The sequence below is a fragment of the Asparagus officinalis genome, chromosome 5 (assembly GCF_001876935.1).
Source record: "Asparagus officinalis chromosome 5, Aspof.V1, whole genome shotgun sequence".
Classification (NCBI taxonomy): Eukaryota; Viridiplantae; Streptophyta; class Magnoliopsida; order Asparagales; family Asparagaceae; genus Asparagus; species Asparagus officinalis.
Genome location: NC_033798.1, coordinates 122,444,543 through 122,464,741, shown reverse-complemented (window position 1 = coordinate 122,464,741; position 20,199 = coordinate 122,444,543). Strand labels below are relative to the sequence as shown.

General features: G+C 35.4%; 1 protein-coding gene across 1 annotated transcript in view; it reads left to right on the top strand.

The window, feature by feature from the left end:
• Window positions 1–15,251, top strand: part of LOC109841047 (dynamin-2A-like) — an 18,227-nt gene extending 2,976 nt beyond the window's left edge. Inside the window, exons 5-22 of the mRNA XM_020409905.1 lie at window positions 4,668–4,729; window positions 5,065–5,182; window positions 5,385–5,724; window positions 6,229–6,376; window positions 6,725–6,826; window positions 6,920–7,039; window positions 7,201–7,284; window positions 7,414–7,541; window positions 9,175–9,259; window positions 9,426–9,564; window positions 10,216–10,292; window positions 10,386–10,442; window positions 11,842–11,986; window positions 12,092–12,252; window positions 12,864–12,977; window positions 13,063–13,130; window positions 13,608–13,780; window positions 14,575–15,251. Coding sequence (XP_020265494.1) covers window positions 4,668–4,729; window positions 5,065–5,182; window positions 5,385–5,724; window positions 6,229–6,376; window positions 6,725–6,826; window positions 6,920–7,039; window positions 7,201–7,284; window positions 7,414–7,541; window positions 9,175–9,259; window positions 9,426–9,564; window positions 10,216–10,292; window positions 10,386–10,442; window positions 11,842–11,986; window positions 12,092–12,252; window positions 12,864–12,977; window positions 13,063–13,130; window positions 13,608–13,780; window positions 14,575–14,822 — 2,369 coding nt within the window. The 3' untranslated portion in view covers window positions 14,823–15,251. The remainder of the gene's footprint in view (window positions 1–4,667; window positions 4,730–5,064; window positions 5,183–5,384; window positions 5,725–6,228; window positions 6,377–6,724; window positions 6,827–6,919; window positions 7,040–7,200; window positions 7,285–7,413; window positions 7,542–9,174; window positions 9,260–9,425; window positions 9,565–10,215; window positions 10,293–10,385; window positions 10,443–11,841; window positions 11,987–12,091; window positions 12,253–12,863; window positions 12,978–13,062; window positions 13,131–13,607; window positions 13,781–14,574) is intronic.

The window sequence follows — 20,199 nt, the reverse complement described above, 5'->3', positions numbered from 1 at the left end:
GTTTTGCAAAAACCAGACTTATTAAGGGGATAATTATATGGTCTAGTAGTTATACTTACTAAGGAAGAAGCCTCTCTGAATCTGTATATGAGAAGAATGATGATTTAAAGTTGTTATATGGTTGAAGGAATGGGTGAAGATGGATGCATTTATAAATATTGAGAGTTTTGCAAAAACCAGACTTATTAAGGGGATAATTATATGGTCTAGTAGTTATACTTACTAAGGAAGAAGCCTCTCTGAATCTGTATATGAGAAGAATGATGATTTAAAGTTGTTATATGGTTGAAGGAATGGGTGAAGATGGATGCATTTATAAATATTGAGACTTGAGGGTGGCCCTGATATAGTGGTGTTTTGCAAAAACCAGACTTATTAAGGGGATAATTATATGGTCTAGTAGTTATACTTACTAAGGAAGAAGCCTCTCTGAATCTGTATATGAGAAGAATGATGATTTAAAGTTGTTATATGGTTGAAGGAATGGGTGAAGATGGATGCATTTATAAATATTGAGACTTGAGGGTGGCCCTGATATAGTGGTGGAGCTAGGATTTTTTTTGACAGGAGGGTGGGGTGGGGTGGGGGGGTCTAACAAATACTTAAACACGATAACACATATTTCATATGTCCAAAAAAAAAGTAAACACAAGTAACCCTCAATGGGGCAGAAGGTACTCAAATCTCTTTTAAGAAATCCTTCCATAATTGAGTTACCATTAGACCCAATGGTAGGAGGTACTTGATTTCTTTCATGAAACTGTTTCATGACTGAAAAAGATAAATGTATGGATATTATAATTTTTTATCACAAATTATCATTTCAAATATAATACATATATTATTGTTTTATATGAAATTTTATCCGCCGTCCTCATATTCTTTGGTACAAACTCTTGATGATTAGAATGATGGTTTTTATTGGACTTTGTTTAGGAATTAGAGGGTCATGAATTTGTTAGAAGGGACATAGATACTTCAGTTTTATTAGGAATTGAATGGTTATGATTGCTTAGAATTGAATTCTCTAAACAAATCAAACCCTAAATTCCTAAAACCTAAAACAATTGAAAGAGGAATAAAGTTAGAATTCTGAAAACCTTAAATCCTAAACAAGTCAAAAGAATTATTAATCATAGAAGGTAAATAATTAGAAAATTAAACAAATCATAAGAGGGAAAAAGCTAATAGTTAAAATACTAAATAATTCAAACCCTAAATTTAAAAAAAGTCAAACATAGTATAAGACAAATTAGAAAACTAACTGCAATCAAGATGGTACTAAGAGGAATGGTGGATGAACGCCGTACCACGTCCTGAGGAGGGTGGATGAGGTTGGAGGAGCACGAATGAGACTAGAGATGGGGAATAAAACTAGAAGGAAGTGAATTGTTTTTGGTTGAGGATATTACACTTTAGCCCTTATAGTTTACAAAATTACAATTTATCATTACCTCTTGTTATCTTTTTAATAAATAAGTAGGATCCAGGGCCTTGTTGAGCCCTATGCGGCTACGCCTTTGCCCTGATAGAAGCTTAAGTGGTAAAGAGATAATTAACCAATAATTACTGTCAATCTCCCTTTTTTAGGAATTACATTCAGTTAAACCAATTAGGATGTGCGATTTGGTGACAACAATTAATAACAAAGTGTTGAAGACCACACTTATAGCAAGAATCGTTAGAATTGGAAATTTCATCCATGACTTTTTACAATGTTTTGCAAGGGAGCAACAATTCTTCCGTTACTTACAATTTGGTTTACTTAGCATGTGATGGTATAAAAAAGTAATTTCCTATAGAATTTTAAGGAGAGAGAGACAATAGTGAAGTTTTATAGAGGCATATGATGTTTCCATGGCAATCCTGGTATAGGTTAGATATGTTACTTTTACAATGCTAAAGGATTCAAGATGACTCAACAATTTGGCCATATTAATTACATGCTTCATGGTTCTTCTTATGGTTAATACTTTTAGGAGATAACTTTGTATCTTATTTGCGGACGACATTGTTTTATTCGTTAGAAAAATATCTAAATTGTTATAATGCGAACCCTTTTTGCAATTTAACTTTGATTAAGATTTTTTGGGCGTTTATTACAAATGTTAATCATCCTATAAAGTTGTGTTTGAGATGTGCTCACATGTATCAACAAAACATAATATCTATTAGAAATAGATTTTGATTTAAGCCAATGAGATTAAAGTCTACTGATTCTAGATGAGCGTAAATTTACTTTCATCGAGATATTGATAAGTTAATTTAGATATAGACTATAGTTTAGTATTTGTTTAAATTAAAATAAATAATATATATTTTAGTGTTGTAATAAAACTAATGGAGAAATTTAAATGGTAAATAAGCACGCTACAAAATGAATTTCTGTAGATGTGAAATTTATAGTAGGATAGTTATTATAAAATATCAATTAAAATGAAATAAAAAAGAAATTGCCCACCATTAGGTTCGAACACGACTACAAGAATAAAAGACTTAGGCTTTACTAATCAAGCTACAATATTCATGAGCATTTGATGAATAGCTGAATAATAAAATTCAAAATTGTATACCATTTTGGTATCCAAATAGAATTCAAATATGAATTCAGAGGCTACAGTTCTAACCGATTTTGAATTAGAGTCGCAAACTATTTGATTCGGTTTGTTTGTACCCTATGTGCTAATCCCTCTTCTCATTAGAGTGAAAAATGCAAAAAATGCAAAATCTCTTTTTAGCCACCTCTCCTTTAAACTTCAACAATTTGATATTACATTTACATCTTTCCCAAGGAAAAGTAATACATATGTGGAATCTAGTTAATTTTTTCTTTTATATATATTAGCCATTACTAGGATGGAACCGAATCGAATTGAATAGTGAATAATATACTACTCGAATTCGAGTAGTATTCTAGTATTCAAAATTGTCTTCGAATTTGAATACCAAAACTGTATTCAGATTCTCTTTGTTTTACTATCTAGATAAATTTTATTGGATTTGAACCCTACGGTGTTTGTATTTTCATTTTTCTTTTCATTTTTATATTTTATTGCAACTATGATACTATGAACTCCACATAGACGCAAATCTATTTTTTCACACACTTAGTTCAGTAGTTAAACCTTCGGACTGTTATTCTCAACTAAAATCTATCTATACCATTTATTTACTTTAAACAGTTTATTTACTTTAAACAGTCACTAATCTGTTTCTAAATTAACTTTTGAATATCTCAATGAAAATTAAATTTAATCTCAGCTTAAGTTAGTATATCTTAATCTCATAGCCTTAAAATCAAAATCTGTATGTTGATATATGTGGGCATGATGCACATTTAAAAAAAAACTTTTACGGGTAGAGTTGTTCATAAATTAAATTTATAGGGCTAAAATATAACAGAAAAAGTATTTAATAGTCGAACAAATTCGATACACAATTGGTTAAATTCTTTTTTTAAAACCGAATACTAAGTATTTTTGTTTTTTTCCTTTAAATGAACTATTTAATTGAATATAACTGAATACTTTGATGAATAGTTGACGAACTATTTATTAATTATTTGGTTCGATTCAATCCTTAGTCATGACTAGCCGAATGGAGAATTTTTTTTGGCCCTAATAACATGCATGGCACAAATTGGATTTTTAGAGGTTTAGGATATAAATTCATGCATTATAGAGGGATTGCTTATTTCACCTTGCTTTTTCACTCACAACATTACATACTTGGTCTAATTTCAGAAGCCCTTTTCAGCTAGCAAATTAATAGAAACTTAGTTGATCACAAACCTTAAGGAATTATATTATACTTCACTTGTTTTTAAGTTACCCATTTTATGGACTTACGGTTACATCTATGCCCAATTAAATGTTCAGATATGTACTCTTACAATACTAATATTATTCATGCCACACATGAATTAATTGTAAGTACCTCTATGGGTGGAAAACAGGCTGATAGAGCAGAAACGAGTCGAGTCACTTTGAAGTGGACTAATGTGTGTCTGGTATACACACTCGACCCATTTATTTAACAAGTTAAGGATCTTTTCGACCAACTTAATGAATATATTACCACATGTCCAACCAGTGTAACCCAATTACCAGAACAGATCAAATCTAAAAGATTAATTTGAAGTGAACCATTGTAGTGAATAACCTGTGACCGCTTTTAAATGTTTGCACGCCCAATTTTAACTTTTCAATCTACTTCGTAACGCTTAAACAGAAATCTCTTAATTTGTTACCATTGTAAACAGTTGGAAAAGCTTGTTGTGGTGTCTGTCGTTTTATTGTGGAGTAAATGCAAAGGATCTGTTAGGCTTAACCAAAGTATTTGGGATGAGTTGATGATTAGGGTTACTATATTAATGGTTACATACATGTTTGTAGATTCTTCCTAATTTATATAAATCCTTTATTATTGCTATAACATGGTTCACTAACGCCTGATATTTAGATAAGGTGAGCTTAATGCATTTTCATGATAATATAGGGACCTTAATCATTGTGCTTAAAGTCTTCATGTTGCATAACTTATTATCTGGCTGTTCATTTAGTGTGTGGTTTTTTTATCGATGTTACTGTATTGCAACACATTTACTTGCCAACTGCTTGCCCTTTCAAATCATTTTGTGCTGTCTAATATCCTTTTATTTTCTCCAGCTCCGCCGTTGAAGTTGATTGATCTACCAGGTTTAGATCAGAGAGCTATGGATGAGTCAACAGTGAGTTGCTACTAGTTTTCTTTTCCATTGAAATGTTCAATGTATGTTAAATTTTTTTCTTCTAAAATACAGCTGCAATATGCTTGATAGCTGATCTTTAATAGGAACCATTGAAATATAGAACTATCTGTGAATACATGAGGCTTCGGGTTTACAGTGCTTTTCCTTCGAGTCTGATGTAGTAGTTGTAGTCTAAGTGTTTCTTTCTGATGTAGTAGTTGTATTCTAATTATACTTCCCTGAGATGTAATACCTGTTCCTGGTTTTGATTGTTTGCATAGGAGATGGGTGCTTATTTTTTTGGTTAAAATAACGATGGTCCTTATTATACTCAGGTTAGTGACTATGCTGCACATAATGATGCGATATTGCTGATCATAGTACCAGCTGCACAGGCACCAGAAATTTCGTCTTCTCGAGCTCTCAGACTGGCGAAGGAATTTGATGCCGATGGTTTGTATTACCTTCTATACATTTTTTTGTAATATTCTGTGCAAACTTTCTGAAACAACTTTTGTGCATGGTTTGGATGCCTGGTAATTATTTTTTCAGTTGGTATTGTTAGGCTTCCAACCGTCTCTCTTGGTGTTATTTACAGCTTTATGTATATTATGTCTTTCAGATCTTGATTTGGCTTCTTATTCATTTTTTATAGGGACGAGAACAATTGGTGTTATTAGCAAAATTGATCAAGCAGCTGGAGACCAGAAAATTCTTGCAGCTGTCCAGGCTCTTCTTTTGAATCAAGGGCCAACAAAAGCTTCAGATATTCCATGGGTGGCTCTGATTGGGCAATCTGTTTCCATTGCTTCAGCACAAGCTGGATCTGTTGGTGAAAATTCACTGGAAACTGCTTGGAGAGCTGAGAGTGAGAGTCTCAGATCTATACTGACTGGAGCTCCACAGAGCAAGCTTGGAAGAGTGGCTTTGGTAGATACCCTTGCCAAACAAATACGTAAACGAATGAAAGTCAGGCTTCCAAATCTTCTGTCTGGGTAAACTACTACTATGAGCTTTCTATTGGCGTACTTTCCTTACAGTTTTGTGTTCTTTACTATCAAAGTATTATTAGCAGTTGGTGGTATGCTGTGGATTCCAAGTCCAATGAACAGATACATTTAATGACATTTTATCTATCAATTTTTGATGTGATTTTCACTTGTCTTATGGAGATGAATGAGTGCATTAATCTAGGGAAGCACTGACCATAGCTGAATGAGTCAATAACACTATGGTAGACCAAAAGTAAACGAGGTTTAGACGATAATAAAAAGGATACCATGGCTGCTAAAAGGACATTGCAGTTGCTAATTTAGTAGATGAGATGTCTTCTCAGATAGATGAATAGAGGAAAAGAATACGCACCCTAGAAAATTGTGATAAAACTTTATTGTTGCATAATAAACATTTATGCTAACTTCTGTTCTAACACAATACTTCATTTCCCCTTTTTTCTCTTTCTTTTCTAATGACACCTTTATCTCCTTGAATCTTTTCAGGTTGCAGGGTAAGTCTCAGATTGTAGGGGATGAATTGGTAAGACTTGGTGAACAAATGGTACACAGTTCAGAAGGAACTAGGGCTATTGCTTTGGAACTCTGCAGAGAATTTGAGGACAAGTTTCTTCAGCATATTGCCACTGGCGAGGTCAGTGGTTTCTTCTCGTGTCCCCTATTCTACTCATGTCTGTGGTGTGCACTTGGCAACTAATATTCATTTCAAGCTGGTTTTAAGAAAATTTATTTGTATTGCATGCTTGTATGTTTTTTATTTTCTTCATAATTAAAGTTGATATATTTGTAAACTGCTTTTGACATGGAACTATTCCCTCAATATCATAGTCCGACTTAAAAATTAGCAACTGGCATTTTCAAAATTCCATTGGCATTTATTTCAGTCTAGATGCTTATTACCATAGTTGCCTGATTTTTAGAGAAGCCGATTTCTGTTATATTGTTTGATTACCACCAAGAATACACCATAATCTATTTGCAGGGCGGAGGATGGAAAGTTGTTGCTAGTTTTGAAGGAAATTTCCCAAACAGAATCAAACAGCTTCCACTTGACAGACATTTTGATATTAATAATGTGAAGAGGGTACGTTCTTACTATTATTTATATTACATGCTTGTAATTGGTGCTCTAACCACTGGACTCTAATTACCTTCAATTATCTTATTCTATATTCAGATTGTACTTGAAGCTGATGGTTATCAACCATACTTGATATCTCCTGAAAAGGGGTTAAGATCTTTAATAAAAGGGGTATTAGAACTTGCAAAAGAACCATCACGTCTTTGTGTAGATGAGGTAATTTCTTCAATCTCATATGATCAGTTTTGTTGGTTTCTTTACATAATCATTTAGGTGGTTCTCATATGGTCCTTGATAATCTTTGTAGATTTTGGTATAACTGATGGGACAAACTTCCAACTCTGGACTATTCATTTATGTATTGACTGTTTGAACAGGTGCACCGTGTTCTGCTTGAGATAGTTTCTGCTGCTGCGAATGCTACACCTGGACTGGGGAGATACCCACCTTTCAAGCGTGAGGTAATTCTGCTGTGTCGTGCTTAACATATTTAAGCGAGCAAACTATATGTTCATGATGTCCATCTCATGATTGATATTGTGAAATACTAAAATAATTAGCAAAGATCTAATAGTTGAAGTCCTTGCAAGGTTGTTGCCATTGCATCTGCTGCTTTAGACAATTTTAAAAACGAGGCCAAAAAGATGGTTGTTGCTTTAGTTGATATGGAGCGTGCTTTTGTTCCTCCTCAACATTTCATCCGCTTAGTTCAACGGAGGTTAGTTTGATTTAACTTGCTTGACTCTTCTAACTTTACTAATGCTTGGCTGAAAGATTGTGGTACCCTTCTTATTTAAATTGCAGACTGTTTTTCAAAATCATGGTGTATTATGCACCATAGAATTACTAGATTCTCCCCTTTTAATGAAACTAAATATCGTGCTTCTCAACTCAATTGACTATCAAATTGTTATATACTGATAGTGGGGTTCTGAATTTATTCTGTTTCATAGTTTTTTTTTTCCTTCTCTTACTGATACAACTGGTATTACCACCTAAATCAGTGACTTTGTCAACTTTTGAAACCATCAACAATTGAAACCATCAACAATCATCTAGAGAGTGTAACTATATACGCATCAGGGAGATATTGCAATTATCTTTCATGACTCGGGGAATAAGACTACACTTTTCAGATATCGGTGGTTATGCCTGAGGAAATATATTCTCCCAATCTTTGAACAATATTTTCATCTCCAATTCTAAATAAACAGCAGGACATGTAAGTGTGTAACCACCACTGAAATAGAATCACTACGCATGGTACATGGTTTATTAGGGAAGGTCTTACTGACAAGATCTGCTGCGGCATATCCATGTATTTATCTAAGATATATGTGGGACAGTTCTCTGACCTAAATTTGCATATCCAACCCTGTGGCTTTGACAAGTGTGGCCAACAGTTTTGGATACTTCTAGCTGTCTTAGTCACTTCAAGTTATGTGTAACATATTGTATGTTGTGCTTAATTTTGAGAAGCTAAATGGTGCGTTGACCATTTTACCATTTTTTTCCTTTCACATGTGTATAACATCAAACTACACAGATATACAAGTTGTACAGGGGCAAACCCAGGACATTCGTTCAATGAGAGCACAATTATTATTCATGAAGAATGAACCTTTTGTTTTTGACTTTTACCTTGTTTTAATGGTTTGCTTTAACTTAATTTGAAGAGTGCAATTATATTCTGTAATATAACTGTATAGATGTTTGTTCCCATGCTGATTTGTAATAAGTTAATCCATGGTCTTGATCTTCCCTAATTGCTCTTCTATTCTTGCCTGAGAAGTTTTTATAAATTTTACCTGACTAAAGAGAGTGACTACCGTTGCCATTACCTAAATACACTATATATTGACTTTTGTGAGGTCAATGGAGGGAGTGTGCCCTCCTAGTCCCCTTCTGCCCTCCATCCTCAAATATATATCTACGCAGAGTAGGCACACATACATTTATCTTGTCCTCAAGCCTATTTTTTGAAGATCATGATTTACACTGGTTTTCCGTTTCTGAGCATGGGGCTCATGTTCATGTGTATACCTATAGGTACTTGTGACAGCTGATATGACAGATTGGAGGCGTATTTATATCTTCCCTTAAATCGCATTGGGTTTCAATCTCAAAACTTGTAGGCAGCTAACTGATAGAAGCAATGTTATGGCATTTTATTTGGGCATACGTTTCCTCATACATGAGACAGTTATAGGACAGTGATATAACTTAATTTGGACTTTCTTCCACCAGCAATAAGTACTGCAAGTATCATCAAATTCTGGCCTCCATATTGATGCTTGATCCGCAAACAGTTTCAGCTATATAATCATTTTTTGTTTAATCTTGCTTACCAGGATGGAGAGACAGCGGCGTGAGGACGAGCTGAAGAATCGCTCCTCAAAGAAAGCACATGAGGCAGAGCAAGCAATGTTGAATAGAGTTAGTTCTTTTGTTCTTTTTCATCTGAAATACACACACAAGCACATACAAGAGCACACATGCATACAAAACTTATAAACCTTTTTCTAGATACTTGAATATTTCCTTCTTGACAATAACAAACAGCTAATTGCATACTTTGTTGGCTAATTGTTGACAAACTAAGGCGACGAGCCCTCAAACAGGATCACAGCAGGCAGGTGGAACCTTAAAGTCAATGAAGGAGAAGTCCAACCAAACTGATAAAGATTCAAAAGAGGGATCAACCTTACAGATTGCTGGTCCTAGTGGAGAAATAACAGCAGGTGCATTTACGTGAAATTGTTGTTTTTACCTGAATATAAGGATGAACTATATTGTTTTAAATTAGAGGAATTGTATTGGTTGAAAATTCTGCTTAACTTTCGGTTATCATGTTTGTGGATTCATATGTGCTCATTTCTTTACATATATATAAGCTATATTTATTTCCGCAACTTTTTTTATTTCAAACAGTATCGAAGTAAGAAGTAGCTTAATGGGCTAGAGGTGCTGTCTTCAAAGACCAAATTGCATTCTCTTATGTCTGGCTTGGACACAATTTTATTTGCTGATCTAACATGCTATGTTCAGTCGATATTGAGATTGTGTCTCACATATGCCATACTATGAAGCATGAACACCTTGCTTATCGAAATGTGGGGTGAAGGGGAACTTGGAAAGAGATACATGATTGGTTTTGATGCCTTCATGGTTGATGCTCTGGTATTGTAACTATTGTCAGCAAAACAAAAACCTAAAGCAATTCTGGCAATAATAAAATATTAAGTGGGAAGCAAAAGATATAGTGATGAGATATATTGCGTTTCATTTATCATTCATCAACATTTCTAAATCTCAGAGTGCAGTTAGATTTATTGACTTTTCTACCGCTGGAATTCATAATGGTGCTCTTCTTTTTTGCTTATATGGTCTAGGGTATTTGCTGAAAAAAAGTGCAAAGACAAATGGCTGGAGCAGGCGGTGGTTTGTATTGAATGAGAAAAGTGGAAAAGTTAGTTACAACCATGTTCTATTTGTCTTTTCGAGTTAACCTTTTTGTCTTGATATTATGAAACATGCTCAAAGTTATGTCTGCTTGACCCAGCTTGGATATACAAAGAAAGAAGAGGAAAGGCAATTCCGTGGTGTTATCATCTTGGAGGTACTTTTCTTGAACCCCGCATCTCCAAACAGACTAAATTCACGAAATCTTTTACTGCACAACATACCCTTCACAAACTGAAGTTTGCTGAATCTTGTTTAGAAATCCTGTTTATTTTTTGTTGAATATTATGATGCTGGAACAAACAGAGGTGGCATGCATAATTTTCTAAAAATATTTATTTTTTCAAAAGGACGCCTTTGTAGTTTCCCATTAACTGGTGGGTTTTAACTCTAGTATTATGGATCTGTGTGCTGGTGGTCATTACAGTTCTGGTATGCGTATCATACATTAGATTGATATTTTCCATTTATTCTCCACATATCAGGTGAATAATCTTACTTTAGTTTGAGGACTTAAGATAAATTCTGTCTCGTGAAGATGATAGTTTTACCTTTTCACGGTTGAAGGTTGTTGGAGTAGTAAATAAAGAATGTTACTTGAGAACTCAAGGTATAGGTTGATAGAGTTGGGTGTGCTAGAAGATGTGTAAGTGGAACCATAATGTTCCCCACTTCTGCTCAAGGAAGTTTGCATTTAGCAATGCATAATTATAGAAACTCTGAACTTGCACCATTGCAGCAGAGCATGTATTTCAACATGCGTTGTGAATTGCGAGTTATGTAAACCCTGTTCCTGTACTATGGCAAACTGGTTTCCTGTGGAGTATGCAAGTATCTCTGAGACCATACACTAGTGAAGATTTGAATAACTCTAGCTTTGCAAAATGAAGGGTATAGTTTTTTGGTCACGGAAATGTTATTTTATCAATGATTAAACTATTCAAATTGTTGTTAATCTAATAAAACATAGATTTCTAAGCTCACAAATTATCAATCAACCTACTATTATTGACACGATTCAATTTCTGTCATTCGTCATATGAAGAAGTACAAACTAGATGGAACTTCCAGTTATCATTTAAACATCCAAGATGTCTTACATTTCTGTATAAAAATGCATGGTAGTAGGTTATGTTGTGTATATCTACAGCTCCAACTATAGTGGTCACTGGTTATTCCTGATTTTGCTTCATGAGAATGAGCACAATTTATGTTGTTTTAAGAACAGTAAAATTAGGGTTGTGGGACAAAATTGGGAAATCTAGGATTGAAGGCCAGTACAGGTGAGGAGGTTAAATTTATAAATTCTGGAGGTGTTGTAATTTTCTGCATCATTTTTTTGAGTAAATAACATATATATTTCAAGGAAAATATATTACTTGTCTTCGTTTTCTTTTGCGTTCCAACTAAGTAAATTGCACAGGCCTTCTAATGTTAGATGCTTAAGTTATATTATACGGCAGATTTCTAGGTAGAACTTGCTAATCAAGTAGTTTTTAGCATGTGCCTGTTCTTCTTTCTTATACTCATAATCCTTTTGTAATTCATGTCTGTAGGACTGTAATATAGAAGAGGCAGTTGATGAAGAACCTCCTAAAAGTTCCAAGGAATCAAAGAAAGCAAACGGACCAGATTCTGGAAAAGGTTCGAATCTTGTCTTCAAAATAACAAGCAAGGTTGCATACAAAACTGTTTTAAAGGGTAAGTTCCTCATTAACACGATTAGCTTCATTCACATGCTTCTTGTACATATATATATTTCTCTTGATATTCCATAAGTAACAAAACCCATTGTTGATCCTGTAGCTCATAGTGCTGTTGTGTTGAAGGCTGAGAATATGGCTGACAAAGTTGAGTGGGTGAACAAAATAAGAAATTTAACCCAACCTTCTAAGGGAACTGTGAAGGGAGCACCTGGTTCTGAAGCTACTCCCTCCATGAGGCAAAGCCACTCGGATGGTTCTCTAGTAAGTCTGTATCATAGTATGCATTGCTACTGATAGCATTGGATAATTTTCTCTCTTGTTAGAAAATAAAATAAATAAATAGACGGTGATCCTATAAAAGGGAAAATTTATTCAATCAAATTAGAAATCACCACTCTGCCTATATTTAGCATTCAATATATTTTGAAAATATTTTGCTACTTGAAAGATATTGATTATATAATAGAAATTCGATCTTGAAACTGCTCTATATCCATGTTTCCTTCTGAATGATTTATAACAATTATTTGTTCTGTGACGCTTGATACTAATTTTTTTAGAAATAATCATTTGTAAATGATTTATTGTGTGCATACATTCTCAAAGAATAGTGGGCCAACCAAAAATTGGGAGAAAAGACTGTCTATTTTCAAAGAACATGTTACTAAAAAGTGCTATTCTTGCCACTATTATATACCATTTGCTCTACATTATCACTACATTTTTTTCGTAACACAATCTAATTCTTCTACATAGACAATTATTCGAGACTAAATAGTCTGTTATATCCAAAATTTCGGATCAACTCATATCTCGCATCTGTGCCTATGTTATATATATCCTTCTTTAAACAGAAAATTCTGAAATTTTAGGATACAATGGCCAGAAGGCCTGCTGATCCAGAAGAAGAACTTAGATGGATGTCCCAGGAAGTGCGTGGCTATGTGGAGGCTGTTTTAAACAGTCTTGCTGCAAATGTTCCAAAGGTAAAATGTTGTCCTTTCTTTTCTCTAAAGTTAGTTCATACTTGTAGATATATTTTATGAAGCTGTTTCCCTTATGACTGAGCAGGCTGTTGTGCTTTGCCAAGTGGAAAAAGCTAAGGAAGACATGTTGAATCAGTTGTACAGCTCTGTAAGGTTAGTCATGCCATAGTTTTGGAAATTTTTAGTAATGTATTCTATTCATAAAATCCAGAGTTGAATCATGATATGTTGATTTGTCTTGTCGTTACTTATTATTATTATATCTCATGTTTATATTATGTGGTAGTCAGCTTGGTTGTATGTGATGCTAACTCGTGGTATTGAAATGTTCAGACCTTGTGATGCATTCAGAAGATAGTTACAGATGCATAATTAATAAATGTTCACCTCTACTGTTAGGGGTGTCATTATGATATAGTGTTCAGAGCTACTGAGCAAATGCACCAGCCGTGGTAAAAATCTAATTAATAAATTTAGGTCACAGTCTTTATAACTTATATGGTAATCTATATAACTTTTATAGTAATCTTCTTCCATGTCTCGCTTTTGGACAGCAAAAGTTACCTGATGCATGCACAGTTGTATCCATTACTAATGAATTTAATTTTGCGTCTTTGGTTCATGGTTTAGTGCTCAGAGCAATGTAAAGATTGAACAGTTGCTACAAGAGGATCAAAATGTCAAGCATAGGCGAGAAAAGTTCCAAAAGCAGTCATCTCTTCTCTCAAAACTTACCCGTCAGTTAAGCATCCATGACAACCGGGCAGCATCTGCTAGTTGGTCTGATGGCAGTGCTGGAGCAGGTAAATTGTTTTTATACTGTTTTTAATAACTTGTTAGAATCATGCCTTGCCTTCCAAATGTTTGAATATTGAAATTCCCTTTGTAAGTGTCCTCGAGATGTAACATGCATCCCCATAAGCCTTTGATACTGGCAACACAGGCTCGTCTCCTCCAAATATGGCATGCATTCCTTCAAGCCTTTGAAATCTGTTGCAACACATGCTTTTCCACAAATGTCCTCCAGCTATAACATTCATCCCTATAAGCCTCTGAGTGCTACATATGGCTGGATAGACTGTATTTTTGTTTGAGCGGCTTCTGAGATTTTATATTGGGTTAATTGCAGATAGACCCCTGAGTGATGGAGTTTTGAACTTAATACCTATATAATTTTATTGTTGCAGATAGACCCCTGAGTGATTTTTGGTTTATTTTATCCTCAGAAAGAGAATTGTTTTTCTGAGGAATAGACCCTCTGGGGGTAAAGAAGTCGAATCGAATTTCACCTCGGGGGTCTATCTGCAACAGTAACTTTTCTAAAAACAAACATTATCCAAGGGCACTACACGGTCTATCCACAGAACCCTTTTTATTAACCGAGGATAATTTCATCAGCTAATGCATTGTGAAAGCACATTAAACAAAAGTTACAATCTTTTCTAGAAATGACACTACATGGGGTCTATCGACAAAATCCTTTTTATTATCCGAGGAGAATTTCATCAGCTAATGCATTGCCAAAGCACATAAAATAAAACTTATTTTTTTTTCTAAAAACAACTGCTACTCACGCAACACAATTATTTTCGTATAGAGAGTCCAAAGACACCCAGCAGAGTCTCATCATTGGGCGATGATTGGAGATCTGCATTTGACTCCGCAGCAAATGGACCATCGAGTCATTCCAACTCCATTGGTAGATCAAGCAGTGCCAATGGTCACAGCCGAAGGTATGAGGCCGCACAAAACGGCGATATGGGTCCGAACTCTAGCAGCCGCCGCACTCCCAACCGACTTCCACCTGCGCCACCTGGCAGCAGCTCCTCCATGTACAGATTCTAGTCCAGCGGCAAACTTCAACTTCTCCTCTTGAAGTTCGTTACACATTCTTGTTAAGTTCAGGCCATTGCAGGAAAGGAAAAGAAGGAAATTGAAAGCTTATGGGTGTATTCCTACATATAAATATGATTAGATGAATAGAAGACTCTCCTGGTACTCCATATTGGAGTTGATGTGTTGGAAATCTAATCATGGTCTTTGCTTCTGATGATTCTCATATTAGTATAAGGCATACAACAGTTGTTTTGTTTTTCTTTTCTTCCTATTGATGGAATGGAGATACTGCTTGTGTTCTGATGTATAATTTTTGTTTTATTTTTGTGTATGATTTTCATTTGTATTTATTTTTAATAGCGCCGTTTGGTGCTTATGGGTGGATGCGAGCCAGCATCTTCTCAATTTCCTAAACTTCAAGTGAATTCTCTTCTGTTATACTTCATGCAATAGACGAGAAGTCCCCGTGCTTACCAATATGGTGGTGTTTACCGCGCATATTGAACGAACATTGGTGTGTTTTGCCAGAACATGTAAACGAAACCTGTGTACCATCTCTTGCCAAAACCTCACCTTTTTAACCTTTTTTGTATCCAACCTGTGAGCGTATACGGGCAAGCATGATTTATACTCAGCGGTGTGCATGAATATCAGATGCAAAGTTCGAGCTGTTGGTATGGATGCACGCTAAAAATCAAGCTACGGGGCTGTCCAAGGAAAACTGATATTATCTCAGTCTGCTTTAATGCAACCTTGCAGCTTACTTGAACTGATTTCTATTTTCAAAGGTCTACAAAATTTTGCAGAGGGCGCTGTTACGAAAAATTTAATAATCCTAGTATTATCCAACCACCCTCCATATCTCCAAAATCTCTAAATTTGGAGAGTGGAACCTCTCCAACCACTCTCCAAATTTGGAGATCTCCAAATTTGACCCTCCAAACTCCAACCACTCTCCAAATTTGGAGATCTCCAAATTTGACCCTCCAAATTTGGAGGGTGGGGAGAAAAAATGGAGGGTCTCTTCTCCAAATTTGACCCTCCAAATTTGGAGGGTGGGGAGAAAAAATGGAGGGTCTCTCCATAACACTATTCGTGGTTTTTTAATTACAATTTTACCATTTTTAACTATTTGGTTTCTTAAAAATTATCACTTTGCCATCCTTCTTAGTAATTTAAATTAGATGTTTAATTTCAAATAAATATAGTTAAAAAATTATTAATCTAATATTTGAAATCATTATATATTTGGAAAGGGCTCGTTGAGATCTTTAAAATGAAACTAAGATTAATTTATTTTAGTATTATTATAAAATTATTAATTTTTAAATTAAATAAATAAGTATCAGACATGAAATTTTAAATACGGAGATTTATTTAACTTGCTCCATAAAAAAATACAAGCATAATGTACGAATATGAATTTCCCATTGTAAATCAAGGAGGATTTTCTCAATTTGCGGACGAAGCTGGTTCTGTAGGAAGAAATGAATATGGTGGTTCTTCGAGAGATCGGGATGGAACCGGTAGTTATAACGATAATGATCTGCCAGAATTTTAATTGTCTCTTATCATATTTTATGTTTGAGGTTTATGTTTGCGACCTATGGTATGTTGTATTAGAGGTTAATATTTGCTTTCTTGTTCTATCGATGTATGCTTTCACTGTTATTTCAGAATTTCTTCTTTTTTAATATGTTGTATTGCAGTATTAATATTGGGTTCATTTTAAAGCTCTCATCGACACCTTTATAATGTTATAATTTTTTTCCCAAATAAATTATTAACAATAAAATTATTAACGTAAACTATATCCAACATTATTTAATTTATATGGCTTTTTTGACAAAGAAAAAATAAAAAGAAAAATATTTGGAGAGTGTGGGTTGGAGCAACCCTCCAAATTTCACCCTCCAAATTAGAATATTCCTAGAATATTCTAATTTGGAGGGCCAAATTTGGAGGGTATGGTTGGAGATGCCCTTAGTGAACTCTCAAGTTCCTCCAACAGTATCAATTTTGCCTATTTACCCTTTCAACTATATGCACGCCACCACTGTGATCATTTTGTGAGCCTAAGTCAAATATTTGACAGATTAACTACGTGATAGTGTTTTTCTGCAATTTAAAAAAATAATTTTTCAATTCATAAAGAGGGTTAAAGGGCAAAAAGTTTCGAGGGAAAGGATATACATATTATTCGTTTGGGAAAAATGAGACAAACTGATAAAAACGAATGAAGAAATGCAAAAGAACATGTCACATCATTTGATATGTTAAATATTTGACTGTAGGCTCACAAAATGATCACATTGAAATTGCAAATATAGTTTGAGGCCAAAATAGGTAAATTGATACTTTATGGGGAAACTGGAGAGCTCGCCAATACTTTTAAGGATGAGTTAGTTATTTTGTAAGCAAGATCGTAACTGTTTCTCAAGTTAGAAGTACCTTTAATAATAGTAATAATAGGAGCGTATAATCTCTATGTTAATGGAAATAGATTGGGAAAGCGAAAAATATGCTAAAATGACGTGTTAGAAAAGGAGAAAGCTCTGCTGCCCTATAAATGAAATGAAATATTTCTTTCACCGAAAGAGGAAACTACAAATTGAGAACAAGGTTCTTGAAGCCAATTTCTGATGTATCTTCTGAGCTCTATACCAACTTGTCCGCCAGTGGCGGATCTGTTCTTGTTCAAAGTGGTTCATTTGAACCACCTCAGATATGTTAGTTTGTAGCCTAGTGGTATAAGCATTAGCTTACCTTCAAAGAGGTCAAAGGTTCAAAACCTCCTACAGCTCTTTTATGTTTCTAATTTCTCCTATAATCCTTATTTTCTCTTTACATTTCTACTTTCTCCTATTTTCTCTTTATTATTATTTGTTTATTATTTTAATGCTTTCCTTAGTAGTATTTGAAAAAAAATATTAGCGTTAATTTCGAACCACCACACAAGAGGTTGTGGATCCGCCACTGTTGTCCGCTCTACATCATTTTGATGGTTGGAGCCAGCTTTACTTCCATCATCTTGTCTACAACAGAAAAAGGAATTTGTATCTTGTGTTCGCGGGAAAAACCGTTGCTTTCTTCATTAATGATTCCATTGTACACTCTTGTAACAGTTTATCGATTACAAAGATCCGGTCTTTTTATAAGATCCGGTTACAACGAAAATCAAATAAAAAGAAATGAAAAATTACAACTTTGTTTCCTTGTTTGTCGAACGAATCACGAGCTCCTGTTTTGCGGTCGCTCGCTTTGTGGGTTCTTTGCCTGCGCCGGGGTTGTTTGCCGTGGACCACCGCGCGGCCACCTCAAGGTGGCTCGGCTCATGCCGAGCCACCAAGAGGTGGCTCGGCCGGCCACCTTGGTGGCTCGGCCACCGAGCCACCTCTTGGTGGCTCGGTGGTGGCCGAGCCACCTTGGTGGCCGCCGAGCCACCAAGGAGGTGGCTCGGCCTCCGAGCCACCAATTGGTGGCTCGGAGGTGGCCGAGCCACCTAGAGGTGGCTCGGCCTCCGAGCCACCATTTGGTGGCTCGGAGGTGGCCGAGCCACCCCAAGGTGGCTCGGCCACCGAGCCACCTAGGTGGCTCGGCCGAGCCACCACTTGGTGGCTCGGCCACCGAGCCACCTTGGTGGCTCGGTGAGCCGCCTCGGTGACTTGGTTTCCGAGCCTCTTTTCGGGTGTGTTGTTCCGTCGTTTTCCGCTCTTGGTTCTATCTGTGATTCAGTTCTGTGGTTGTAACTTAGTCTTTGATTTGGTTGATCTGATTTGGCAGTAAATCCGGATCCCGATTAGGCAGTAAATCCGCTTCTGAGTTGGAGTCCGAAACCGATCTTGATTCGATCGTGATTCGTTCGAGTCCGCTCTCGGTTGGATGACTCGTTGACTCTTCGAACACTTGGCTTGATCCCGCACGCGAATGGATGTATTCCGTTGCTTGCGTGCGATTCGTCGATCTCGTCGCCTCGTTGGTTTGTCGGTTCGTGCCGAGCTGAGCTAAGGGACCTATAAGCAATTTTATATGCCTACATCTTGCATGTATTACAAAGGTTCTTCCAAGTCGCGCATCAGTAAAATCTTATATGAAGTGTTGTTGTCCAGAGAAGGGATCTTCGGTATTTCGTTATCCTCTTACGTACAGTGGAAAAATAAAAGAAATGCAAATTTTACCTTTTTTTTTTCCCATTTATTAGGAATTTCTGACATGGTTCTCATTACCTTAACTTTTGCTAGTTCATTCGATTAGCGGAGCTGTTTTGCTCATTACGCCTGTGGATACAAAAACTATCGCCCTCATTATCTTACACTTACCAGTAGTAATTAACTTTGTAGATTGTGGGATTAATTATTGACTTTCCAAAAAACAAACATTAGTTGGAATATATATAAGAGAAGGTATTAGCTAAAAGTGAATAGGAACGACCTCCTCAATCTCTACTAAACACAGTCTAATGAGCTTATGCAAACATGGGTTTAGCTGAGATATTTAAATTTTTTGTCAAACATATTAAATTAGGAGACACGTCTTCATCAGTAATTGTTCCTTCTTGCATACAAACACAAAATTTGAACAAACTACTTCCTGAAATAAAGTTTCCCAACAACAAAAGTTTGGGCCTAAAAGTTCCAACTGATTATTATTTGAAACGAAGGTGGAAAAGCGTAGTATAAAATTAGGAGCTGTTAGTTCTCATATATGTTGCTAGAGCTTTGTTGATCATCTCCTTAGTAGTCTAGTTACCCAAATAGGAAGTCATGTTAAAATTAATCAAAACATAAACGGATAACATATTTTATCTGTGCCAGAAGCTATGATACCCGGCACGGTAATTTTGGCGCCGTACCCGTGTCGGGTGCGGTTTGGGTACGTTTCCGCACCCAAACGGAGGGGACACGGGAGCAACTCATTTACCACGTGTGAGAGGACTTTTGGAGCAATTACCTTTGAGGAAAATGAGTTTAACTGAGATATGCAGGGAAGAAGAAGACTCTCTCTTATTTTCTAAGTTTTAAATTTGTTAGTGGAACATGACATCATCATTCACATGGGTGCTTGACTATTTGCTTGTATTTTCTTTAAAATTAATGGCAACGCTAAGAATGGGAGACATGCGTTCTCATATTTAAATAGATAAGTGTACATATATATACATGTGTAATCCTTTTTGAAGCTTATGTGGAATATAAAATTAAAGTTTCAAATGAGTTTACTCTATAATTTTAAGAAATGAGCTTATTTTATTGAGAAATTGAAATTAAACATAGTAAAATTGCTATAGTTAATATAATTGTTTATATATATATATATATATATATATATATATACAAGAGGGCTCATTGTGATAGCACGCCGTCATGCTCCGGAATATGTTGGCGTA